The 25,851-nt window shown below is 37.6% G+C and overlaps 1 protein-coding gene across 2 annotated transcripts in view; it reads left to right on the top strand.

Moving 5' to 3' along the window:
* The window catches only part of ARP2 (actin related protein 2), a 306,387-nt gene extending 282,627 nt beyond the window's left edge, over positions 1-23,760 (top strand). For both annotated transcript variants that reach the window (XM_089800841.1, XM_089800842.1), the window contains 3 exons: positions 19,744-19,810; positions 23,190-23,273; positions 23,355-23,760. In XM_089800841.1, the coding sequence (XP_089656967.1) occupies positions 19,744-19,810; positions 23,190-23,273; positions 23,355-23,435 (232 nt within the window). In that variant the 3' untranslated portion in view covers positions 23,436-23,760. The remainder of the gene's footprint in view (positions 1-19,743; positions 19,811-23,189; positions 23,274-23,354) is intronic.
* Positions 23,761-25,851: the final 2,091 nt, after the last annotated feature.

The raw sequence follows: 25,851 nt of genomic DNA on the forward strand, positions 1-25,851 counted from the left end.
TCTTTGCCTCTGAGATTTAGTCCTAGACCTAGTCCTTTCCACAATAGATTGGTTTTCAACTGCTTTTAGTAACTGATTCCCTCAAACCTCTTTTTCTACCTATATGGTCAATGGAAAGAATTATGTTAGAAATAGTTGAACATTGTGAATTTTTATTTGTCTTTTCTGACTAGTTCGTGGTCGTTTTCTTCTTTCTCTTTTGTTTTAATTAGGCTTTAGTGCCCTCGACAACAGTTTTGGTTCTCTGAAAAATATCATCTTCTCCATTCTAGAATCCAATAAATAGTAGGCAAAGTTATTCCCCCTAGGTTCAAATAGTTTGGTTCAACAACATTCAACCTGTCATCGTATACCCCATTTGTCTTCATCTTCAATTGGAGTGAGGTCACTTGTGATAATAGGAACTTGGAGTGATCTTTTTTGTATACTTCTCTTTCATTGGAACATTCTTCCCAATAATCCTTGAGGTGAGAAGATGGCATAATCTGACCTTCCAGTTCAAGTGATTTTCTTACAAATCCTTTATTATCACAACCTCTTCTCTCTTGGTAGAATTTGAAATTAAAACTACACGAGTGTTGTCCAATGTTGATAGCATCTCCAATCATTTTACAAGAAAGTTTACCAAACTTAACAGGAATGCCATATCCCACTTCTCCTCAGGAAGAAATCTTTTAACCACAACGGCTAATTTTTTGCATACTTCAGCTAGCACAAGACAATCCAAGGCACACCTAGGCAATCTTATGGGTTCCTCTTCAAAACAGGCAACCCTGATGTAGCTGACCTTAGGAAATTGAATAAAAATGCTGCCATGGGTCTGAACTTGTTTGAAAGCTTCATGTAAGATTCTCTACTTAGGTACACCAGCTAGTTCAAGTCATAATCGACCCATGAACACATCATGAACTTTTATGTAGCTTGCAAGGATTTTATCTTTCGGCAACAAGGGGCAAAATAATGATGTTTTCATTCCAAGGTTGATGTGGGATAGCTGTGAGGTTCTGTGTGCATGCTAGACAATACATTAAATATGAGGACATGCAAAAGTCTTTCTTATTTGGGTTAACTTCAGTTGTTCCCTTATGGAAATCAACACTCCCCAATCCAGGTACTGCTTCCCACCTAAGATGATGTCCATGTAGAAGAGTCTCCATTCCTCAAAAAGGTGAGCATTAGGGGAACCTTTCACCTTGTGTAGGAGGACCACAAGATCATGTATGTGAGGCTTCATATGACTCTTGTTTAGACTTACAGGCAATCGTGAACCACCTCTATAGAACTTCTCGGTCCAATGCCTGGCTATGATATTTCGACATTTATTAGGGGCTTCATTAAATTTGGCAAGAGACTGCATGAGGGTAAAGTACACAAAAGTCATTTCGGGAATTTTGAAGATTGACATTATGGTTTCATGATCAACAAAGATCAATATCCCTCCTGTCATTCTTCATTATACATTTCAACTTGATATCATAATGGTTTGCACATTCTTGTATCAGCTCTAGACTTATAACCACAGGAGGGAAAGACGCAGCCAACAACCGACCACTATCAAGAATTTCTCCGACAAAAGGAGCCCTTAATTGATCATACAACTTACTATCTATATCCTCTACATTTACACCTCTTAGGTTTATATCAGTAATCATTGGCACTCAACAACTGAGACTATATATTACCAAAGAAATGGAGAGACAACCTCATGGTCCTTTTGGAAAAAGGTGCAGAAAAATAACTGGAGAAAGTGCAAAAGATTACCTTGTACCTGCTGAAACTGGATAAAGAGAACCCTTCTGAACCTTTTGTGCTTCACCTTCGTAGCCAATACTTGGGAAAGACAATTAACTTCTCATCTTGAGAGTAATTTTTAAGGCTGGTGGAGTAATTAAAACAAATCTCAAAGATTAGGAAATAAAGATTTACATGATGCGAAGACAGCTTGATTTGACATTTTACAATAGGTTCAATTAATTAATTGTCTTTTCACTCCTTGCCCTTACCAAAGCATGATTACTTTGCATGCAACATTCTCTGCTACCCCGACAACTGCCATGTACCTTTTCCCTTAATCTTAACTTTAAATGATAATCGTACTAATATATTGCTGCAAATACTCCATCCCTCTTCTTATGGCATGCCATCCCCACCGTACTTCTCACTTAACATGTTCTTTTAAACTACTTTATACTTTGTTGTGTTAGCACAACTTTAGATTGACAACTCATCATACTAGGGCCCACAACCATTGACATGTTGAATACACACAGTACTGTCGAACCCATTTGAACTAATTTAGACCAAGTTCAAAGTGGTTCAAATGGTTCAAAAGAGTTCAAAATTTTGGAATGGTTTAGAGGTTCAGGACTTTACATTTGGAAACCTTTGCTTATACAAACATGACCCAAAACAAGACCAACTTGTCCTTTGGACACTCAACATAGTTCAAGGGAGGTAAATAATCGACTCAAAGGCTTAAAACACTTGGTTTTGAATTGATGTTTCAAAGTCATCGATTCAGACAGACACCAAAATTGACACACCCCTAATGGAAGAGTCGCTGTTGGGTAGTACGATGACAATTGAAGCCAATTTCAATTATTGCAGAATCAATGAAATCCTTGAATCTTCCATCATACTAATTCTCCATTCCGTTTGATGCTTGATAAGATTCTCCTAATCCAAGGTCCAACTCTACCTTCGCCATAGTTGCGTTTGACTAGTTCCTCCCCTTTTGTATTTCCTTCTCTAAACCTCCAATGAAATCTTCCATATTAATGCTATCGCTCAAATCAGACAATCATTGCTTCAACACATTTATTCTCTGTCCAGAAATTTGTTCAATCTTTAGAGAGTGTCGAGTGTTGATGTCTTTAACTTATATATAGCCAAATGGGTGAAATATATATCAACTGTGATAAAATTTAAGATGCTCTAAATTTCTAGATATAATTGGTCTTAGTTCCAATTGCAATCAAGGATGCCAGGGAAGTCTTTACATTCATCGTCTATCATGTAGTTTCCAATCCAAAATGAAGACTGTACAAGTCCAACACATCCTTAATCACCAAAGCCACTCTTTGGAAATTTCCCAAAGAGAATTGCGTCATTTGTGAATTTGACATGGGACAATGGATCCAAATTCAATTGTACTTCAGTCTAAATCTCTCATAAAGATGCCTAAGACCAACTAGCTCTAATACCACATTATTTTTATAAATATAATCTGATTGTCTATCTTTTCTTTAACTTCACTAAGATGAAGAATTATTTCTTTCTTTTATACTTATAATTGGCGACCCTTCACCAAGGGTCACCAATCTTTACTTAATATATAACAATTATATTATTATATAATATAATAACTTTATTATATTGTATTAAATTATATAATATGATATTAATATAACATCAATTATATTATCATATAATAGAATTATATTATTATAATAGTTATATCACAATATTTTTGTTATCAATATAATTATATTATCACAATAAACTAGTTATATTATAACAACCATTTATCTTATCTTTGTCGACCTGAAAGAATCTGTAATGACCCCATTTTTAGCAGCCTCCAGCAGTTGGCTTGGTCAGTTCATCATTGCGACCCTTGTATGCTGGATTTGAGGGTCTCAGTTGTGGGGTTATAGGCTTTCCTACAACCTATGGTGATTTTTGGCTCAGTTTTGAGGAACTTACTATTTATAGTGATGGAAGTATTGTTATTGATGTCAAATGATGAAGGAAGTAGTCATCAATGTCAAGAAAATGGGAAAAGCAATAATGAAGAAAACCTGCTATGTTATTCTTGTAGCTTTTCAGAACACACTAAGGCTGGGAAATCGATGGTATATATACTCAGTAATAAAGAGGTAAAAAAAGGATATATTCAACAATATATATCCTTAGTAATAAGGCTCGAGACATTATACACAAATCAAGTATAGTTATCAACGACATCTCTACAATGAATAAACAAGTATAATAGAACATTTCTGCATTGAAGTCATATCTTAAACAAACAAGTTTCTTTACCGATTGACAATCAAGAAAGCAATAATGAAGAACATTGAGAAGGGTTAACTATATGTCAAAGATGGTGCAGTAGTCATGTTTGAAGACCAATCACGATGATCAAACAATGGAAGGAAAATTGAATCTTGATCAAACGTCTGTAGGCATTGTGCAACACTGGCTGAAGACACTATACTATGCCGGACAACAAAAATCTACCCAATGTAATACAGATATCTGACGTTGAATAAGGGTGTGAGTCAAAGAAAGAAATGGAGAAGCAATTTGAACATTATGTATGCCACTGAGTTTGTGGAAAAACACTATGTGTACCACTGAAGAAAATAAGGCGATTGTATATAAAGAAAAATATTTAATAAATCTCCATCAAGTACATGGATAGTCATTATGGAAGATAATATGTATCAATCGGGGTTTTGAACTGTTCCAACCGAGTCATCGAGAGATAGAGAAATTTTTAATAGAGGCACCCCAACAACATTCAACGTCACAACAAAGCTACTAAACTCCAGCCAACATGGGAAGTTGTATGCAAATAAGTGTTATCAGGAAATTATATGTCTTGTGGACTGCACTCTCGATAGATAGAGGATTGAACGTGAAACAGTTGTGTGTCGTCAAGTATGGAAATAATGCTCGAACCACCTTGCTTGACATATTCACATATGGAACCGTGCTCCACAATCAAAGATTTTGGCGATTAAGGACGAGACATTCGAATAGAGAGGAGGAAATTATTTATGGCATTGGTATAATTTCATTCTAAATTTCATCGTTTTTGTATGACTAATAATAAATGATGATAGCCCATAAAGTAATGTTTAAATTTAGAAGAGACACGACCATATGTTGAAAAGTCACGTCTCATATTTGAATGAGATATAAATATGAAAATGTTCAAAAAATAAAAATATGAAATGGAGAGATAGAAGTATGTGAAGTCAGTAGTTTGAAGAGAAGCAAAAGACAAATCAGAATACTAGAAGTAGTGTAAGGAATGCTGAAAGAAGAAACATATATTGAAGGAATATAGGCTGAATTAAATAGTTTCCGTTATCGGTTGTAAGAGCAGCAAAACAAAGGTGGAAGATAAGTTTTATCAACAGTGGGAGTAGGTGCTTCCAGTCAGTCAGAGCTTGTGAAGTGTGGGAGTTGGAGCTTCCTGTAAGTCAGTGCTTATTGTATTAGGGGTTCGAGCCTATAAAATCATTGTAAAAGAATAGTTTGTATAAAAGCAATTATTTTACCGTGGTTTTCTCCCGCATTGGGTTTCCACGTAAAACATTGTGTCATCATATTCATGTGCATTTTATTTCAGTATTTAATGTAATTGTGTGGATTAAAATTTTAAATCAACAAAGTTATTGTTATATTGATTCACCCCCTTTCTCAGTATAATCGTGAGCTCTTCATATAGTAAGTCAATAGTTGGTTCCGATGAGCTTAGTTGAGTTAGAGGAGTTGAGTGATGCTCTCAATTTTTATTTTGGGCTTCTAGTTTGGGCTCCAAAAATTTTGGACGGAGTGTTTATTTATAGTAAGTCACCCTGTCCGGTTCATTCATCATCTTTCTTCTTCAGAATCACTTCGGTGTTGTCAAATTTTGATTTTGATGCTTCTTCAGTCATTTTGCAAGATGGGTGAATTATTATTATTATTCATCCAAATATGTTGAAGTTGCCATTACTTTGGTTACCTTGTATCATAGCTCATTGGAACCAGGTTGGAAAGTTTTAAATCTTGGGCAGAACAAATGGTGGCCTTGTGTGTGATAAAGTTATGATATGGTTGAAAAGGTCGTTTTTGGGAGCCAAAAAGAAACTAATTAATTATCTGCGAAGGAAACAAGAAGGATCCACGGAAAGAGAGAAAAGCCGCGGATAAACCAACACATCCGCAGGAATAGTTTAGCTGCCAGAAACAAACCATGCTGTTCGCAGGGAAGTCATCCGCAGGTCAGCCCGTGGAAAACCTTGCCCACGGCTAGCCTCCATGCTGAGTCTTCTTTTTCTTTTTTTTATTCACTTTATTTTTTTCAAATTTTTTTTTTTTTTTTTTTTGAACAAAAAAATACAACTCAATTTTCCCTCCAAACTTCGCCACTTTGCAACGACGGGGGAGTCATTCGGACTTGGCTCTTTTGCGACGACAACGTAGTCTTCCCGGCATGGTACATCTTCAGCTTCACGGCCAGCCTCCATGCTGAGTCTTCCTTCTTTTTCTTTTTTTTATTCACTTTTTTTTTTCAATTTTTTTTTTGAACAAAAAAATACAACTAAATTTTCCCTCCAAACTTCGCCATTTTGCAACGACGGGGGAGTCATTCGGACTTGGCTCTTCTGCGATGACGACATAGTCTTCTCGGCATGGTACATCTTCAGCTTCAACCCTTTCACTGCCTGAGGCACTGCTTGTTTGTCCAAAGTCCACAATTTTATTGCTCCATTGTCATCTACCTCCCGAATTTGGTATGGCCCAACCCACCTGACCTTAAACTTTCCTGGTTTGATCTCATTTCGTTCGTCATACTTCAACACCAACTTCCCTGGCTGAAACCTGTTGAGTTGTCGGTGTTTATCACGCCATGCTTTGCGTCTATTTTGTGTCACCTTCGTAGCCCATTGTGCCTGCAATTTCGTCGGCTGCCATCCCTTGCCGTCAATAATTGTATTCTTGATTTTAGAACCTTTACTTTGTATTGCGGAAGTTTTTATTAAGCCTGTTCTCTTCATTTCCTGTGCAAACCATGCGATGTGTTTTCCTTGCTGCCGGCACCCTTCTAATATATCAGTGGTTCGTCGTAACATTTTCTTTCTGCGCAGTCGTACGGTGGGATCTTTCCTTTTTCTGGGTTTGTACTGTATGTTCTTCCTCTCAGCTTCAGTCATAACCGCCTTTCCTTCTTCCACTTTTTTGTATTCCTTCGGACATTCATTTTCCTCTTCTTTCTCACCTTCGTCCACCCTTAACATATTACAACTCAAAGAGTTTGTAGTCCTCTATCTGCCAGTGGTAAAGACCGTTGATAGAATCCAAATCGTCGTCTGTTGATCCTCCTTCCAACCGTAGGACTCCTCCTGATCCATTTCCATACGCTGCCTCCCTTCATCTTCCTCTTCCGAATCGGATGACAGAGCTTCTTCTCCCACCATCTGGGTGTGCAAATCAATGACGAATTTCCACTCTTTGCTTTCAAGTGATAAAGTGTTTTTCTTCCAATCATGTTTAACTCTGGCTTGAATAAGCCATCTGTGGCCCCGAATGGCGTTGTATCCTTTTCTCTTCAACAGGATCACGACGAAGTCAAGCAAGAACGGCTGTGTGCCAGTCGTCATCGGTTGTACCATCAGGACTCCGAGAGGCTTATTGTCGTGTTGGTCTACTGTCAGCAACTAGAATGTAGGCGGCCACAATGTCGATTGTCCCAACCTCTTCCAGGTATCCTCGGGTAAGACATTCACGCTGGACCCTCCGTCGACATTGTGTCCATCAGCACACTTCCGAGAATCCCCATCTCGACGACCGCTGGATGCCGTCCAGATGCGAGGGCGAGCAACATTGGGTCTTCTCCTCTAGCGGCAATTTCCTCCCCTCTTCCTGGTTCTCTTGGTAACTTAGCAGCTGGCGCGATATTTGTGAGTACCAATCAGAGCTGAGGCATCATGATCAATAGATCATTGATTTTGACAGGTACCTCCATTTGTACTATCTGTCGTACAATGTTCTGCTCGACGTAGTTCCTTGGTGAGATGGGTGGTGTCCTACTAAGATGTCTTCGCCTACGTTGCTTTCTCAATTTCCTTCCGTACGTCCTCCAGCCTCTTCTTTTCTTCCGCTGGGTCTGGGTATAGTCTTGCTTGTTTTCACGTGATTGCCAACACCTCTTTGTCTGTCCTGACGGTAATCAAATTCACTCCAGACTTCGGGCACTTGGCATCATCATGATCATCGGGTCCACACCATCTGCATAATAATTTTGGTGTATTCACCGTTGTACGGTCCCGAGCAAAGTGGTCCCACAAATTATATGCTTGGCATTGAACGATCGGTTGCCTGTTCGCATCATACTGAATTCGACTCCAGCTGCCATTGTTATTGTTATTGTTATTGTTATTTTTCGCATTGTTGTTGTTCTGCCCACGTCTATTATTCCTATATCCTTCGGACGTGGAAGCCTCCTGTGCTAGGAACACCTGTTGAGGTCCTCTAGTTTTCATGTTGAAGGGGCATTCTTTCGTGGAATGTCCCATGATCTAGCAGATGTCGCAGAATTGGTTCTTTGGATAGGACCCTTTGGTGTGACCTTTTGTCTTACACTCCGTACACCATAGCTCGCTAACTTTTGTTTCTTTCTGCATGTTCTTAAATTCCTTCATCATCCTTATCATGTCCTTCTGGAGGGCTCAGATGTTTTTGCTGTTGTTTTCCTCATTGCTACTTTCTTCTTCCGAGGATACATCGTCGTCTGATTCAGAGGAGCTACTCTTCTTCTTTTTCGTCTTTTGCTCACTTTCCAGGTTCAGTGCCTGGTTGTACACTTTAGTGTATGACGACGGCGGCACAATCTTCATTTTCTTTCGCAGTTTCGAGTGTAGGCCTTCAATGAACCACCTTTTCTGTAATCCATCAGCTGGCTTATTCTCCATTTTTTTGATCAAGTCCTTCAACTTCCTAGCATAGACTCGGACTGTTTCATTTTTTCCTTGTCTTGTATTGTATATCTTTCCTACAATTTCGTTGTCGTCGCGGAGTAGTTGAAATTCCGCCGTAAACTCTTCCTTAAGGTTATCCCAAGTGGTTAAGTTTTGGGGATCTGCATCGGCAAACCAATCAATTGCAACACCCCGTAGGGTTGTCGGAAACTGTCGGACCCATTCGTTTGTATCTGTTATGCCATTTGCCTTCCAAATCTTTTCGCATGTTTTATAGTGTCGGATCGGATCGGCCGTACCATCACCATTGAATTTTGGCAACTTTTCCTTTGGTCTTGCCATCACTACTGGATTTTGTGCACGGGTGTTGTTCAGTCCTGCAACACTGGCGCTGTTCACTCTTGCACTGGCGGTCTGTACTCCCACACCGGTGGACTGTTCTCCCACACCGGCAGACTAAACTCCTACACTGGCAGTCTGCTCTCCCACACCAGCGGATTGTTCTCCCACACCAGCGGTCTGCACTCCCACACCGGCAGTCTACTCTCCCACACCAGCGGTCTCAACAACTGCGAATGTTGGTGAAGAAGGATCTTTTGAAGTTGTCCCTTCCGCAAGTGTATCCTGGACGAAGAGTTCACTCCACGCTCTTGCTCCCTCGGCACTCCGAGCCGTGCGAGTCGATTCTCTTCTGTCTAGACTCTTCCCTCGGCAAATACAAATTCAAAAACTCCTCCCTTGTTTCCTCCATCAATTCCACCCACTGTCGAGTCTCCAACAATTCTTCCGCACTTTTGTGTCCGTCGGCAATCTTCTGGAATCTCCTTCTGCGTTCGGCTTGTTGTGCCAAAATTATATTTTCCTGCACAGTACATATTCCATCTTTTCCCTTTATCTTATTTCGATCTTTGTTAAGTTGATTTGGCATTAAGCTTCATTACTCCCTCCTTCCAAGTTCATAGGGCAACGGTGCCAAATGTTTACCGCATAGATTAATTAAGTATTGCACACAGATAATGAACATGAACAGCAACAATAGTACTCCTTTATTCGCATATGCCAATAGATTACATCCAGAGCATGAAATTAGATAAGATGATTTACAATGTACCCAGATGGGGTATAAATACTTTCCGCCGAACCTTCCCAAAGGGGTCTGTCGGCTACAAAACAATCCTAATCTACCCGTCGGTTACAAAATCTTTATTGACGACATCAACCCATCGGCTACACAATCTTTACCGACGACACCTGACATAGAGTTAGGTGATAGCAGTTGAGGCTCTGTCAGGTGATGGGGTTATTGATAGAATGGGCACCTCTGATGATTCGTTTAGGGATGCTATGAGCTGATGTGGGTCTTCTTTACCTTGCCAGATGATAGGTGACTGCAAGGAGGTTTTGGATGGGTCCTAGGATCAAGATTTACGGGTACTTCCTATTGAGGAGGAAGTAGAGTCATGCATTGATATAGCTAGAGCTTCCACTTCTTCAAATGAAGAGTTGGAAGAGGTATCAGGTAGTTGTCTCTCAGTTGCAAATGTGTGGGGGGACGGGAGCGCATAGGAGGTGTGCAATCTTGTGGTGAGTTATTCAAATTTAGAGTCCTATCACAATGCAATTAGTGAAGCAGAGAGCTTACATAGGAGGAAGGGGTTACGAAGGCATCATGTGGTTAGTCAACTAAGGGTGAGTGATGGTGACATCTCTTTAGCTCTTGAGCATTATAATGTTATTCGTCAGATGTTGGCTGCATCTGGCTAGGGTGCTCCTATGTCAGATGAGCACAATAATAGTAGACTTTCCTTAGCAGAGGTTCATGTGCTTCGAGAGGTTGTCAGGATCTTGAAGCATAATTAGTCACAATTAGTTGTTGACAAGGCTTACCTTATGGGGTGGGGTAGCACTTGTTATGAGGCATTGTTATGGAAAGAGGAGTTGGTTGAGCTCACCCAAGAGCTTGAGGTGACTATGGACTCTCTTCAATGTATGCAATTGGCTCTTCAGGAGTCACAGTCACAGTTGGATGAGGTTGCGATAAAGTTGGAGCAAGTATAGTTGACACCAACCCTTGACCTTGTTTAACTACATATTGAGGTTGGTGGTGAGTTTTCTTCTACGGTTGGGGATGAGGGAAGCAATAATCACATCTGTCTAGGATATGGGTGTAGTAGGTACAGAATAGGTGAGAGCATCAATGGAGGACTACAGTGTGATTTATGTTGTGCCACATTTTCAAAGGGATTAGTTGTGGATTGTGGGGGAGCAAGTTGATGCTTCCACATATAATTTCTACTACATTGAGTCATTGATGGAGTATTTACTTGAGAGTTCAAATTTGTAGGAGGATTGATACAAAGTTTCTACGGGTACTCTCATCTGAGGCTCTTGTGCTATTTAGAGGATGGTTGGAAAGATAGTAGAGACTTTTTCTACGATGCTTCTCCACACGGATCTTGTGGTCAGGTTTTCTAAGAGAGTTGCCCAAGATCTTGCCCGACCAGTAGTTTGAAGTCAGAGATTGGAGCCATCTCGTAATTCCCAGTTTGGTACTAATGAGTCACTGACAGAGATTGGAACTTTTTACAGGTATTACATAGTGAACAATGCTCATTTCACAGTTGACCCATAGAGGACATGGTTTCACGTCAGTGTGAGTTGGCTCCAGTTTCATACCATCCATTATGGGATGGGTTAGCACTGTCTCTTGTAGATAGGATCGGTAGCTGCAAGTTAGATCACTTGCAATATCCACACACCCAAGACATTTTAGCAAAAGTTGGAGTTGGTGGTAGTTTTTCAGCTACCAATGGTTGTTACCATCTTCTCATAGCAGTTGGGTGTGAGTATCCATTGGATGGGCACTTGGGTGTTGACAAAGTTGGTGTTTCAGTTGGGATGAGTTGTTACCTCCATCAGTGCCTACAATCAGTTGTCAGATTATTTGGTTATTGATATCCATTATTTGGGTGTTGGTGCTTCAGGAGCCAGCTGTACGCAACAGTGATGATCCAAGTGGACTGTGGTGTACATTTTTTCTCTAGGATTGCTTGGGGACTAGCAATCTTAAGGAGGGAGGACTATAATGTCCCCATTTTTAGTAGGTTCCTGTAGTTGGCTTGGTCAATTCATCATCGAAACCCTTGTGACCTGACAGTGGGATTTGAGAGTCTCAATTGTGGGGCTATAGGCCTTCCAATAGCCTATGGTGAGTTTTGGCTCAATTTTGAGGAACTTACTATTTATAGTAAGTCAACAGTTGGTTCTAATGAGCTTAGTTGAGTTAGAGGAGTTGAGTGATGCTCTCACTTTTTATTTCAGTCTTCTAGTTTGGGCTCCAAGAATCTTAGAGGGGGCATTTATTTATAAGTTAGTCACCCCATTCGGTTCTTTCATCGTCTTTCTTCATTAGGATCACTTCAATATTGTCAGATTTTGATTCTAATGTTTTTTCAGTCATTTTCACAAGACGGGTGAATTATTATTAGTATTCATCTAAATATGTTGAGGTTTCTATTTTGTTATTTTTTAATTTAAACTACCTTAGTGTCATAGCTCATTCAAACCGGGTTGGAAATTTTTAAATCTTTGACATAAGAAACGGTGGCCTTGTGTGTGATAAAGTTATGATATGGTTGAAAAGGTCGTTTTTGGGAGCCAAAAATAAATTAATAAATTATATTATATGGCACTTTATAAATTGATGTTGTGTTGAGGAAGCTTCTTAATTGAAGTTGCATTTGGGAAACTTTGTGCCAATGGGGGTTATAAATATGAGCTTGTTTTGATGGAAAAGCATTTGATTAATTATTTGCTTTTGTTGGCTGTGAAGAAGTTCTGAGTTGTTTTCCTTTGTCCTTGCTGAGGTATAAGGGTTTAGTGGTCTTGCATGGAGACTGATTCTCCTTGATTTATCTGTGCAATTGCAGCTGAGGTATTGCAATTGTTACTTCTCTATTGTGGCATACTATTTCTGAGAAGTTAGAGTTCTTTGTTATGGTGGTTGGAATTTTGAAATTGATTGGGTAGCAAATTTGGAGTGGTTGATGATTTCTTTAATTCATTGTTGAAGGTTCGATCTGATTTAGAGAGGCTATGATTGCATTAGTGGTTCCTGAATTCTTGTTGAGAGTTTGGTTTTGTGCTGCTGGAGGGTTGTCATCACTTCACAAGGCAACGGTTTGACCTGTTGCAAGCTGCAAACGTCCTAGGCTGGCCTGCATTTGTCCCAGGAAAGCCCTGCGTCCTAGTTTGAAGGCCTGTGATCAGACATAGAGAGGCTGCGTGGGAATTTTCAGGCCCTGCGGTAATTGTATGGAGGTCCACACTTCTCTTAATTGGTAGATGTCTATACACAGGAGGCTGCAAACAGGGAGGGGCGGATACATACAACTGATCCTATCCTGGCTGCTAAAGAAATTATCAGAAACTGAAGTATGGCATGTTGGAGTGGGTAGCAGCTGTTGGCGAATTTTCTTCATTTGTCCAGGTTCCATTTGTGTATATAATATTTGACTTATGCAATTTTAATTTCCAGTATTATCACATTCTGTAAACAATTTAAGCTGCTAGCAAGAGGTAGTTAAATTGACATGAATTGTACAAAAATCAGAATTGAGCAGAATAGAGAGATTATTATTTCTTATTAGTTCTTTTGCATTGGATTATCTCGATTACTGTTATTATCAAAAAATTCAAAAAGCATTAAACAAAAGCGGAAAGAAAACATGCAACTCTGGTCATCCATCAGCATAAACTGTAGAGCTGGGTTGGGTTTGTTTCAGGGGTATTATGTTTGCTTGCCAAGTGTTAGGCAAAATGTCAAACATTTGAATAGTCAAGAAATTGAAGCTAGACAAGGCTATTGCCGGCTGGGGTTGTTACAGAATCCGTCCACAGCTACAATAACATCAATGTTGTGAAAAGTTCATATGTTGTGAACGTTTGACACAAAAGAAGGTTGATTACAATGAGGGGACAAGCAATTGGGATTTATCTCATGAGTGTGTTGACTTAGACATTATTCTTGCACAACTTGCTAGACAACATTTTTTAGATGAAGCAGATTGAACAGTACATGGCTAGCGGAAGTGGCATTGTAACTCATTGTGGTTCAAGTGAAATTGCACCAAATTTTAGACTTTGATGCTTTTGATGAAGAATAATATAAGATAATTAAATATTAATTTTCATTTTCATTGTGTATTGACATTTGACAAATTAATTGAATTATAAATTTATGAATATTTTCAATTCTTTAAATTAGAAGGCATTCAAATTTATTTTTGAATTGGGAATTATGATTAAGATTGTTGTATATTATCTAATTTTAATGTTTTAATGCATATATTGTGTATATAATATATATACATACACATTCATACATGGTGCTGGCTAATCTCCAAACAAAATGCACCAAAGCCAAAAAAAAAAGTCAAACGTGATTCTATTTCAGATTCACGAAAACACAGCGAAATTTTCTCAAAAATTTTATTGTTTTCAATCACAAACTATACAGATCATGAAGATCAAATGCTGAAAATTTCAAAAAAATTCATTGTGTTTTCATTTTTTTGAAATTTAGTCAATGGTGCAATTTGTAGGGAGGATAGCCACATCCCTCATATATATGTTCTTGTACCTATACCCAACAACAAATTGTATCACTGTATTGGGTCCCGATCCCTGTACCCGCACATGTAATGTGTCATGTCCCCTCTTTTAGCTCAGTCTAGCAGACACATGTGAGTCAGCTTATTATGGGGTCTTGTAGGCTAACAGGGTTGGATAGAGACCCAGTATGGTTATTCAGTGTTGGGGACTTGATGTTCTGGCAGTTATTGATCAGTTGGGAGACGTTCCTTGTTTTTAGGAGGCAGTTCCTACTTTTTAGGAGGTATGATCTTGCCCAGGGTTGGGTCTCCATGAGATTACTCTTTGGGTTCAGTTTCTGAGGGATAGGGCTTGTTTCCTAAATTTTAGGAGCATCTGTAGATTTTAGGGATGAGACTGCCAATGGATCCTTGATTTCTAACTTCAGTCACAGACAGGTGACAAGATGATTTTATGGTTTGTGATGTCAGTTGGGCATTTTGTGGCTATTTGGGTTATATTTTTAATATTTCCTAAGTTAGCGTTTAATAATTAAATAAGGCTAAGTTATAGCCATTTTGGAGTAATAAGGTGTTTTTGGCCTCATCTGGATTGCTTATCCCTTGGTGTAATAGCTCGTTGGAAAGGTCTTGAACTTTTTTAAATATTTCTCTTTTGACTCAGAGCATTTCAGTGAACAGATTTCTTTCTATTGGGAAAAAGTTCATTTTTTGGATACTTGACCACTTTAAAAATGAGAAATATATTATTTCAGAACCCAACGCCACATGGAGACACTTTTAGGGTTTGTGCTAAGTTTGGTGGGTTATAAAGAGATGAAGACAAAGTTCAAAGGTATTATTGACATATTACATTTTGGATTTGGGTTTTGGGCTCTGATTGAGCTTTCAGCATTTGGGACTCCAAACCCTCTTGCTTTGCCTGTTTGGGACGTAGCCCCCAAAACAGTGGTTTGGATTCTTAGCAGTCAGAAGCATCTTGGAAATTGTGCATTGTTTCTTTAGGGGAACGCAGTATTGAGTAAGAGTTTTAGCTGGGGTTTGGACATTTTATCCACGTGTGGACACTTTGCAGCTGTACGGCCACGCCTAGCAGCCATATTCTTTCCCATGTGCAACACTTGAAGAGCTGGAATCTGGCCGTAACTTCTTTCTGGGCTCATATTTCTCATTCATGCCTTCAAGTTGGCTTTGTCCTTGGTTGTATTCATCTGGATATGATTATAAATCTTCATTCGGTTACTTATTAGGCATATATTCAAGAAAATCTGCTTGAAGTGACTTTGTTTTAAATATATTTGAAATATATTTTCAGAAAGGTTTCATGTTATTGTACTTCTATTATTACTTATTGAAAATCATCAAAAATACAAAACAATCAAAACCTTTTGCAACTTTTGTCGAGCTCTGCAAGAAAATTTTAATAAACAGGGAAAACAAATTTAAAAATATAAATTTACAGCAAATCAGCAAAAGAGATCCATCAGGGATCTTTCAGTGGTATCACAACCTACATCCTGCCAACCTATAGGGTTTGTGAGAAATTGTCACAACAGATTTCAGCAAAAGTCTCGATAATTCATTTCAGCATCTGGGTACTAGCTAAAAAGTTTTGATAATTCATTTCAGCATTTGGATACTGGCTAAAAAGTTTTGATAATTCATTTTGGCATCTGGATATTGGATAAAAAGTTTTGATAATTCATTTTGACATCTGGTTGCTAGCCAGAAAGTTTTGATAATTTATTTTGGTAAGGGTTTGGAATAGACTAGGAACCTACCATGGCTAGAAATAAAAATGGGTGCTCTAAGGTTTCATCTTCGTTAACAAGCACAAGTAAGATGCCTCTTGCCAAGACATTCAATGTTGCAATTATGAGCAGCTACCATTAGTATTGTTCTCATCTTAAGGAGATACGCAACCTCCTTTCCTTTATAGAATTTATGGGTGTACCTGAAGTAGATGACAACTAGGTATCTACAAGCTCTTTTCAGCAGCAAAAAGAGAAAGAAATATTAAATGATAATAAAGAAACCATTGGTCACAAATTGGAAGAGATTACAATCAGGGGAGAAACCATTAGAGATGTTGGAAATGTGACACCAAGGTGTGAGGCCTATTCTGAAATTTGCAACAGCAGTTCAAATCATGAGGTAACATTTATTTCAAATGGAGGTAATGATGTTGATGATGGTATTCAACTTAAGAATGGAACAACAAGTAATACAGAGGGTCAGGATTATTTTGGTGAGTTTGCACAAGAGAATAATTTGGACATAGGCATTTCAGAGGCATTGGGTGATGAGACTTCATGCCATGATGAGTCTGATTTCTTAGACCATACCCTAGAAATCAGAGTAGTGTGTACTCATAGTGACACTGAATCCCAAGATCATGATTCGATTGTATGTGCAAACACATGGGGAGCTGATGAGAGTGAGCATAGTGTGGTGATAGCAGTTTCATCATTGATAGAGGAGGTGGTCATAGAGGTACAAAGTTGCAGTACTATAAATGAGGATACATGCATTAGTGAATGCATACTTTATACTTCTTACAGCGATGTACATGACTTTGACATAGTATTCTACCATAGCGCAAATTCAGAGGTAGTACACATGCTTGAGAACTATCATTTTCAGACTCCTCATTGCTTGATTAGACAACTTAGGGTTGATGATAGGAGGGTAGACATAGTGGTTGAGCACTTTGATGTCACTCGACAGATGTTCTCTACACTTAGTTGGAGTGCTCTTATGATTGATGAGCAGGATAGTGGAGGATTTTCCATGGCAAATTTCCATGCTCTTCATAAGGCTATGGGGATATTGAAGCAAGACTTATACTATCCGTATTGTGATAGTACGGTCCCATCTTCAGAGGATACAATTATTGACTATAGGCACCTGACTCAACAGTTTGGGAGGATTGGTTGGTGGGACCAGCAAACGATCCAGCATTATGTCAAGCAGTTTCCGACATGGGCTATCACATCTATATCATAGAGACTTCATCCGGGATCATGGTTATAGGATGATGTGGGTATTAGCAGACATGATGCTTTGGACGATTGTTACTTTCGTGGTGGTATCACAGTGGTTGCAGAGAGATATGGCATGATAGAGGTTTCTAGTTATCCTTGCTTATACCTAATGGATGGGTGTTGGTTCAGATGGTGTTGGAATCCGGGTGTTGTTTTGTTTAACTTGTTTTACAAGGATTCCAGTATGTTACCACCTTGGTTGTGGGAACACTCTCATCCAGTGTGGGATCCTGGTATTATCCTATGCAATGCATTTGATTGGGCGATCCTTGATGAGTTGCTTCATTTCACACACCCAGGAGTGTATATCAGAGTGGCGCAACAGGAGTGTGTTCATTGCTTGTGGGCAAGCATCTCCGAGAGGGGAGGACTGTCATGTCCCCTCTTTTAGCTTAGTCTAGCAGAGACATGCGAGTCAGCTTATTATGGGGTCTTGTAGGTTGACAGGGTTGAATAGAGACCTAGTATGGTTATTCAGTGTTGGGGACTTAATGTTCTAGCAGTTATTGATCAGTTGGGAGACGTTCCTTCTTTTTAGGAGGTATGATCTTGCCCAAGGTATGTCATTACTCTTTGGATTCAATTTCAGAGGGATAGGGCTTGTTTCCTAAATTTTAGGAGCATCCCTAGATTTTAGGGATGAGACTGCTAGTGGATCATTGATTTTCGACTTCAGTCACAGACAAGTGATAGGATGATTTTATGGTTTGTGATGTCAGTTGGGCATTTTGTGGCTATTTGGGTTATATTTTTAATATTTCCTAAGTTAGCATTTAATAATTAAATAAGGCTAAGTTATAGCCATTTTGGAGTAATAAGGGGTTTTTGGCCTCATCTGGATTGCTTATCCCTTGGTGTAATAGCTCGTTGGAAAAGGTCTTGAACTTTTTAAAATATTTCTCTTTTGACTCAGAGCATTTTGGTGAATGGATTTCTTTCTATTGGGAAAAAAGTCATTTTTTGGATATTTGACCACTTTAAAAATGAGAAATGTATTATTTCATAACCCAACGCCACATGGAGACACTTTTAGGGTTTGAGCTAAGTTTGGTGGGTTATAAGGAGATGAAGACAAAGTTTGAAGGTATTATTGACATATTACATTTTGGATTTGGGTTTTGGGCTCTGATTGAGCTTTCAACATTTGGGACACCAAACCCTCTTGCTTTGCCTGTTTGGGATGTAGCCCCCAAAACAGTGGTTTGGATTCTTAGCAATCAGAAGCATCTTGGAAATTGTGCATTGTTTCTTTAGGGGAACGCAGTATTGAGTCAGAGTTTTAGTTGGGGTTTGGACATTTTATCCACGTGTGGACACTTTGCAGCTGTACGGCCACACCTAGCAGCCATATTCTTTCCCACGTGCAGCACTTGAAGAGTCAGAATCTGGCTGTAACTTCTTTCTGGGCTCATATTTCTCATTCACGCCTTCAGGTTGGCTTTGTCCTTGGTTGTATTCATCTAGATATGATTATAAATCTTCATCTGGTTACTTATTAGGTGTATATTCAAGAAAATCTGCTTGAAGCGACTTTGTTTTAAATATATTTGGAATACATTTTCAGAACTGTTTCATGTTATTGTACTTCTGTTATTACTTATTGAAAATCATAAAAAATACAAAACAATCAAACCCTTCTGCAACTTCTATCTAGCTCTGCAAGAAAATTTTAATAAGCAGGGAAAACAAATTTAAAAATATAAATTTACAGCAGATCCACAGAAGAGATCCATCAGGGATCTTTCATAATGGAACCAATAGCTTAGCTTTAAATGTTGATTATGGTATATTAAAACAATATGCTAAATACGATCAATTTACAACTAATGTATAGCATGCACACCATTAATTCTTACGTCTGATCTAATCTACAATTTTCTCATGGGTAGTCTAATTGCATTTAAATTTGATTCTAGTTTTTTAAAGTCCTGTTTTTATATTTTTCTGCTCTGATCCATGGGAACAGGGTCTTCAATTGTTTCAGGGAAAATGCTTTTTATTTCTTATGGTGTAAATTGAGACTGATTAGTTACCTGAATTGATATCTATAAGTGGTTGTTCGCTATTATTGTTTTCCATTAAGGAAATATATCTGTGGAGTTAGATTCTCAAAATTACAGTTGTATATTTCAACTTTTTCAACTTTTTGTTGTTGTTCAATCCTTTCCTAATCAGAAACTATTCCATGAAGCTCTTATTGATGAACATGTTGATAATGATATGTAAACTATCTCATTTTATATTTATAAATATTGATTGCACTGAATCAAATATTTCCCTCGCAGACGTAAATTCCTAGTGCACTATTTTTTTGCACCCAGTGAAACGTCTTAGATGTTTGTGCTTTTCTCCATCCAATAATCTATCTGATTACTTATTCACTGTTATGTGCAGGTTAGAAAAAGAAATTCAGGATCGTTATCTTCAAGTTGTATTGAAAGGAAATAAGGATGGACTTAAGGTGGGAATTCAAACCAATCCTTTCTTCCTAAGAGTTGTCTGGACTCTACCTTATGTGTGCTAAATATGTGCTTCAAGGTGCAACAAATATTAACTTTTTCTAATAATTATATCTTATGTGGAAAATAATCTTCTAATACATCCAGTCAAATCATAATATTTCTACAATTCTTGTTAAACGTTTACTTTTAGTTGTTGTCCATTCCTTTTCTCCTTTAGAATTGGAATATATTGTGCTACATTTTTTGGCTTTCAGACATAATGACTTGCCGGTGGACATCCATTCACAAGGAACCTTAATTAGCAAACACAAATTTACAGGCACATATTTTGATGGCATTATACCCCTACAAAACTTGTCATTTGAACTTTGTTTACCTGCTTTCCGCCAAATTTTTGTGTCAGAAATCTAGGTTTAAAAGCTTAGAATATTGTTTTTAGTTTTTGTCTCCAATGTTGTATGCTCAGTCCATACAAGAAGTTGCTCGTCTTCAAGGATATGTTTTCTTTGTTGAGCAGGTCACACACATAAACAAGGTGGTGGATTGTCTAATATTGTGTATAATAAAATTTGAACTTGATCCTTTCAGATATTTCTGTCTTATGTGCATATTTTGGCTGATAGTTTTCATTATGCATATGTTAGATTCTTTATAATGTATTTCATGAATTGAAAATTGTAGCTGTAGCTGTGCCTTTCACTCCTCATCAGTGCATCGTTAAAAGGGTTTTGTAGATGTAATTGTAGGATCATTTCCTCTAAAAACAATCTGCGCATATTTCTATATATATATTTAATATATGCAGTTTTGAAATCCCTTAAAGAAAGTTATCTAAATATTTTCATAACTCATCATGCATTAGAATTGACCAGAAATTTTAGTCTTATAATTTAAGCATTAAAAAAATGTCAGTCACGTAAGCTGTAGACATATTGTCAATCATAATCAAAGGTGTCAAATGATATCCTTACAGGTGGCTTGACCTCCTGTTTTTCCCACCTAATCAATCTGCACCTGTTATACATACCTCTATCTTACTAAGCATTTATGGACATTGGACTTGGAAATGTAAGTCTTAAAAAATGGCAACAATGCTCCACATCTCCACTTGAATGCATATGCATGTGTAATGCACTTTTTTCATCTACCCTTAATAGTTCTGGCATTTGTGTGCAATTCAAAGTACCATCCCTTCTGTAAGTCAACATTGTTCTCCTTAACAAGATTAATGGCTTTATGTTTTATAATATGGACCTTGCATGCTTGAAAGTATTGACTGTCATACTTTAGCTTACTACCAAGTTACAAACAGGGCATCTAATATCCTTTTTTTTTTCTCTTCCACACTTGCAAAGGGTCATTATCATTGTTGTCTCCCCAAAAGAACACATGAAGATCATCCTCCTCAAGGCTTCTAGTTTCTTCAAAAGGATGTATATAGGAGGTTTCATTGCAAAGCTTACCACAATAGTATGAAATAGTTTGATGATTATGTGGTAAAATAGAGTAATAAAGGTAAGGTTCCATATGAAGTCATTCCATCTCTATAAGCTACTAAATCGTAATAGAATGTCTATGTATCATTCTGTTACATGTAGATTGATACATTAACATTTTGTTATGATCAAGTAAATTTCAAAGATGAAATTATATTGTGATATTGCTATCAAGATTTAACTGTGTGATTTTTGAGTCAAACTCATTGACCCCTGTTTCATGAGTAGTGATTCAATATGAATCCATCTCTCATGAGAATAAATGGAAAACTTAGCACTCACTGGATCTAGGTGATGCTCACAAGGGTGAAGCACCGGGACTTCCCGGGAGGTCACCCATCCCAGTACTACTCCAGCCTGAGTGCGCTTAACTACAGAGTTTCCTCCATGGTTAAACCCAAAGCTTGCAACCCCATTTGCAAAACCTTCACCAAGTATTGTGCCTTATGAACCATTCATTAGAAAGCCCCTTAAGCTCATCAATTGATAAGTAGGAGATAATTTCCACAGCAAGTCAAATTGTGATATTGCTATCAGTATTTAACTGTGTGATTTTTGAGTCAAACTCATTGACCCCTGTTTCATGAGTAGTGATTCAACATGAATCCATCCCTCATGAGAATAAATGGAACACTTAGCACTCATTGGATCTAGGTGATGTTCACAGGGGTTAAGCACCGAGACTTCTAATGAATGGTTCATAAGGCACAATACTTGGTGAAGGTTTTGCAAATGGGGTTGCAAGCTTTGGGTTTAACCATGGAGGAAACTCTGTAGTTAAGCGCGCTCAGGGTGGAGTAGTACTGAGATGGGTGACCTCCCGAGAAGTCTCGGTACTTCACCCCTGTGAGCATCACCTAGATCCAATGAGTGTTAAGTGTTCCATTTATTCTCATGAGAGATGGATTCATGTTGAATCACTACTCATGAAACAGGGGTCAATGAGTTTGACTCAAAAATCACACAGTTAAATCCTGATAGCAATATCACAATTTGACTTGCTATGGAAATTATCTCCTACTTATCAATGAAATTATATGTTTATAACACATACCACTATGGTTATTGGATTCGACTAACAATGTATATTTAATACAATTACCTGGGATACATTCTGTAATCTATAATATCAAGAACTCCATTACATCTTTAGGATAATTCCAAAACAAAATAGACCTAAAATTAGTGCACCCAAAATAAATTAAAAACCAATAATCACTTATTTTGATGAAGTCTATTTAAACAGCATATGGATTTGTGCTTTGACATGTAAAGAAGTTTCCTAATTGGAAGCTAAGTGTGTCTTTATCAGAGACATTTTTTCTTATGATAGTTGATTATGAAATTTTTATGAAGGCAACAAATTTTGGAGCCTTCTAGGAATGAAGCAGTTTATCAACTACAAGAGAGAATCTTCTTGATTATGGTTGCATCAAACTTGATAATATAATGTAGTGATTATATGTAATATGATCCGCATTCCAACATGCAGACACTATCTTAATTTTGCTGCTTGTTTAATAAATTTCTCTATGGGACACAAATTCTGATTTTCTTCTTCACAATGCAATAAAATATCTGTGATTTGAGTTCTACTTATATTAAAAAGGGGAAAAATCAAAATAATAATTAGTTTTTCCACTTTCTGACTGTCCCGAGTGACAGATCCATCCTTTTACCATTGTGGCATTTTTATTATTTCATCAATTATTCAACAATATTCTGCCCACAACATAAGTTCTACTTTGATCAAACAGTAATGGAATGTGTGCATCTCTCTTTGTTTCCAGCTGTATATTTCATGTCTAAGATGTGGTTTGCATAGTTTTTCAACATCTACATAAGGAAACATAGTTTAATGGATGGTTTTGTGTTTTGACAGAAATTACGACTAAGAATTGAGGATCCACCTAGGCGGAAACATATGGTTTATCTGGGAGGTGCTGTTCTTGCTGGGATAATGAAGGTATCTCATTTTCTCAAATTTCCAAATACTCTGCTTGTTTGGCAATCAAGTTCAACTCTTTGATGAATCATTGCTATGCAGGATTCACCTGAGTTCTGGATTAGCAGACAAGAATACCAAGAAGAAGGAGTTGGGTGTTTGAGGAAATGTGGTCAAGCATGATTTATAAATATTATGTAATATTGGATGGCTATTTGTAGAGACTTGCAGTTTCAGATGAGCCAGATAGTAAGTCCTAGGTGTTTATAAAATTGCCTCTTACATTTGGTCTTGCAATTCTAGATGCAATAAGGTCTTCCTTTTGCAAGTCATGTCATTACCAAATGTTTCTATTCAAGGAAAACAACTCCAAGAAGATGAAACCGTTTTACTTTTTAAATTCCTCACATATGTAATTATAATTTTATTTCTCTATTTGTATCAGTCATTGTCAAATTTTCATATGATTTTCTCAATGCAAATGTCATTTGAATTTGCCCTTCACAAACATTGTTGAGGTGTTTAAGAAGTTAGAAATACATAATGCTGAAATGTTAGGGAACATCTCTCTTTGTTTACAGATCAAGTGATATTTGGTGCAGATTAGAATTTCCTTTTGGCATTAGTTTTCAGCATAATTGCATTAGTACTCTTACCCATACCCCTGGTACACGTACCCAACTACTGGGTACACATACCCAAGTATCCAATACTCAGTGGGTACTAAGTGGAGAGCATCATAGCTAAAGACCTTGATTAAGATTTTTTGATTTTTGTTTCACTTGTTTGTTTGCATATCAGCTTGTTGTTTATCAAGTTTAATTCAATATGTAATCAGTTTACTTCAATACAATTATTGATTGACATCATAGTTGCATGGACTCGTACCCATACCTCTGGGACATTTACCAGGTACTAGTACACGTACCCAAGTACCTGATACTCTGTGGGAGAGCATCATAGCTAAGGACCTTGATTCAGGTTTTCTTAGTTTTGTTTCAGTTTTTTTTTTTGTTTTCTTATCAGCTTCTTGTTCATCAAGCTTAATTCAATATGTAATATGTTAAATTCATTGATAGAATATTGATTAACAGTAAACTTTACCACTTTTCGAGTCAGAAGTTTATCATTTGCAATATGTCATTGTTATATGATTTATGATCTTCTCATTCATGTTTAACGTTTTCCTTTTCTGTTATGCATCTAAACATTTAGTATATATTATTATTATTACAAACATGTTGCCATTCTGAAACTAAAAACAATACATTAAATCTGCAAATTTTGTTACTGTTCTTGTTTTGAAAACTCATTTCCATGACTCAGATTTTCAGATTTTTTTTAAAATATTAAACAATATTAAAAATAATTGACATACCAAGTACCCCTGTCCCTTATTTTGAAAACAAGTCACAACCGCACCCGTCCCCATACCTGAAGTACCTAAGTCCATCCCTGTGCAACCTTGCTTTTCAATCATTTGGTAATATTCAGGGTTTTTTCTTGTAACTAGCTTGCATTGAATTGGTGATTTGAGTTAGTTGATCCCAACATTGGTACAAGGAATGGAATAGAGCATAAGGAAGAATGGATGGAGAAGGCAAAGAAATGTTTACAAAGTCTGAAATAAAATGTTTCAAGAATCTATAGCTCTAAGGACAAAATTGACATGTCGGAGAGGGTTCTAAAGAAATCACTTACAAATTGAGCATAGAAAAGGAACCTGAGCTAGAGCAACAGCCCTAGATACAGATTTGAAGAAGGGGAAGCATCCTCTAATGCCAAATTTAAGGGAAAGTAAAGGATAGATATCCAAGCTTGCACAAGATGAACTCACATTGACATCTTATTAACTTGTTCGAAGAGCTCTGTTTTAATGTTTTGGTAGCTGCAAAAAATATCATTCCTATCTCAGATTATTATCTATTCTTCAGTTGCTTGTATCTGTTCATGTTGATGAGCTCTTTTCTCCATCCACCTTTCTCATTATTCAGCAAATTGCTGTTACCTTTGTGAATTTGCCTTGGAACAGTCGATTATGTTAGTTATATTTATCTTTACCATTCGCTGTTCTTGAGTCTTCAGAGTCCGTGAAGGTGAATCGACTCTCCTTTACTGCCCAAATTTAAGACGAAGTGCAAGTATCGTCAAACATTTACTTCAGGTCGAGTTATCGATCACATTATCATCAGCTACTGACTAGTCATGTATTGAGCACATCGCTTGCTGACTGGGCTCCTCTCATGCACGTGTACTTTCCCTTAAATTCAGCATTAGAGGATGCTTCCCCTTCTTCAAATCTGCATCTAGGGCTGTTGCTCTAGCTCAGGCTCCTTTTCTATGCTCAATTTGCAAGTGATTTCCTTAGAACATTCTCCAACATGTCAATTTTCTCCTTGGAGCTATAGATTCTTGAAACATTTTATTTCAAACTTTGTAAACATTTCTTCTCAATTATCCATATCTTTGTCGCCTTATCCATCCATTCTTATGCTCTATACTCCTGAAGTTGATGGTTTGATAAGAGACGTTGATTCATTCATTTTACTTGGTGTTCAATATTCCTATTGTGTGTAACTTATGGAATCTAATTCCTTTG

Source organism: Cupressus sempervirens, chromosome 9 (genome assembly GCF_028749045.1).
Source record: "Cupressus sempervirens isolate cs-2001-9-10 chromosome 9, ASM2874904v1, whole genome shotgun sequence".
In the NCBI taxonomy this organism is placed as follows: Eukaryota; Viridiplantae; Streptophyta; class Pinopsida; order Cupressales; family Cupressaceae; genus Cupressus; species Cupressus sempervirens.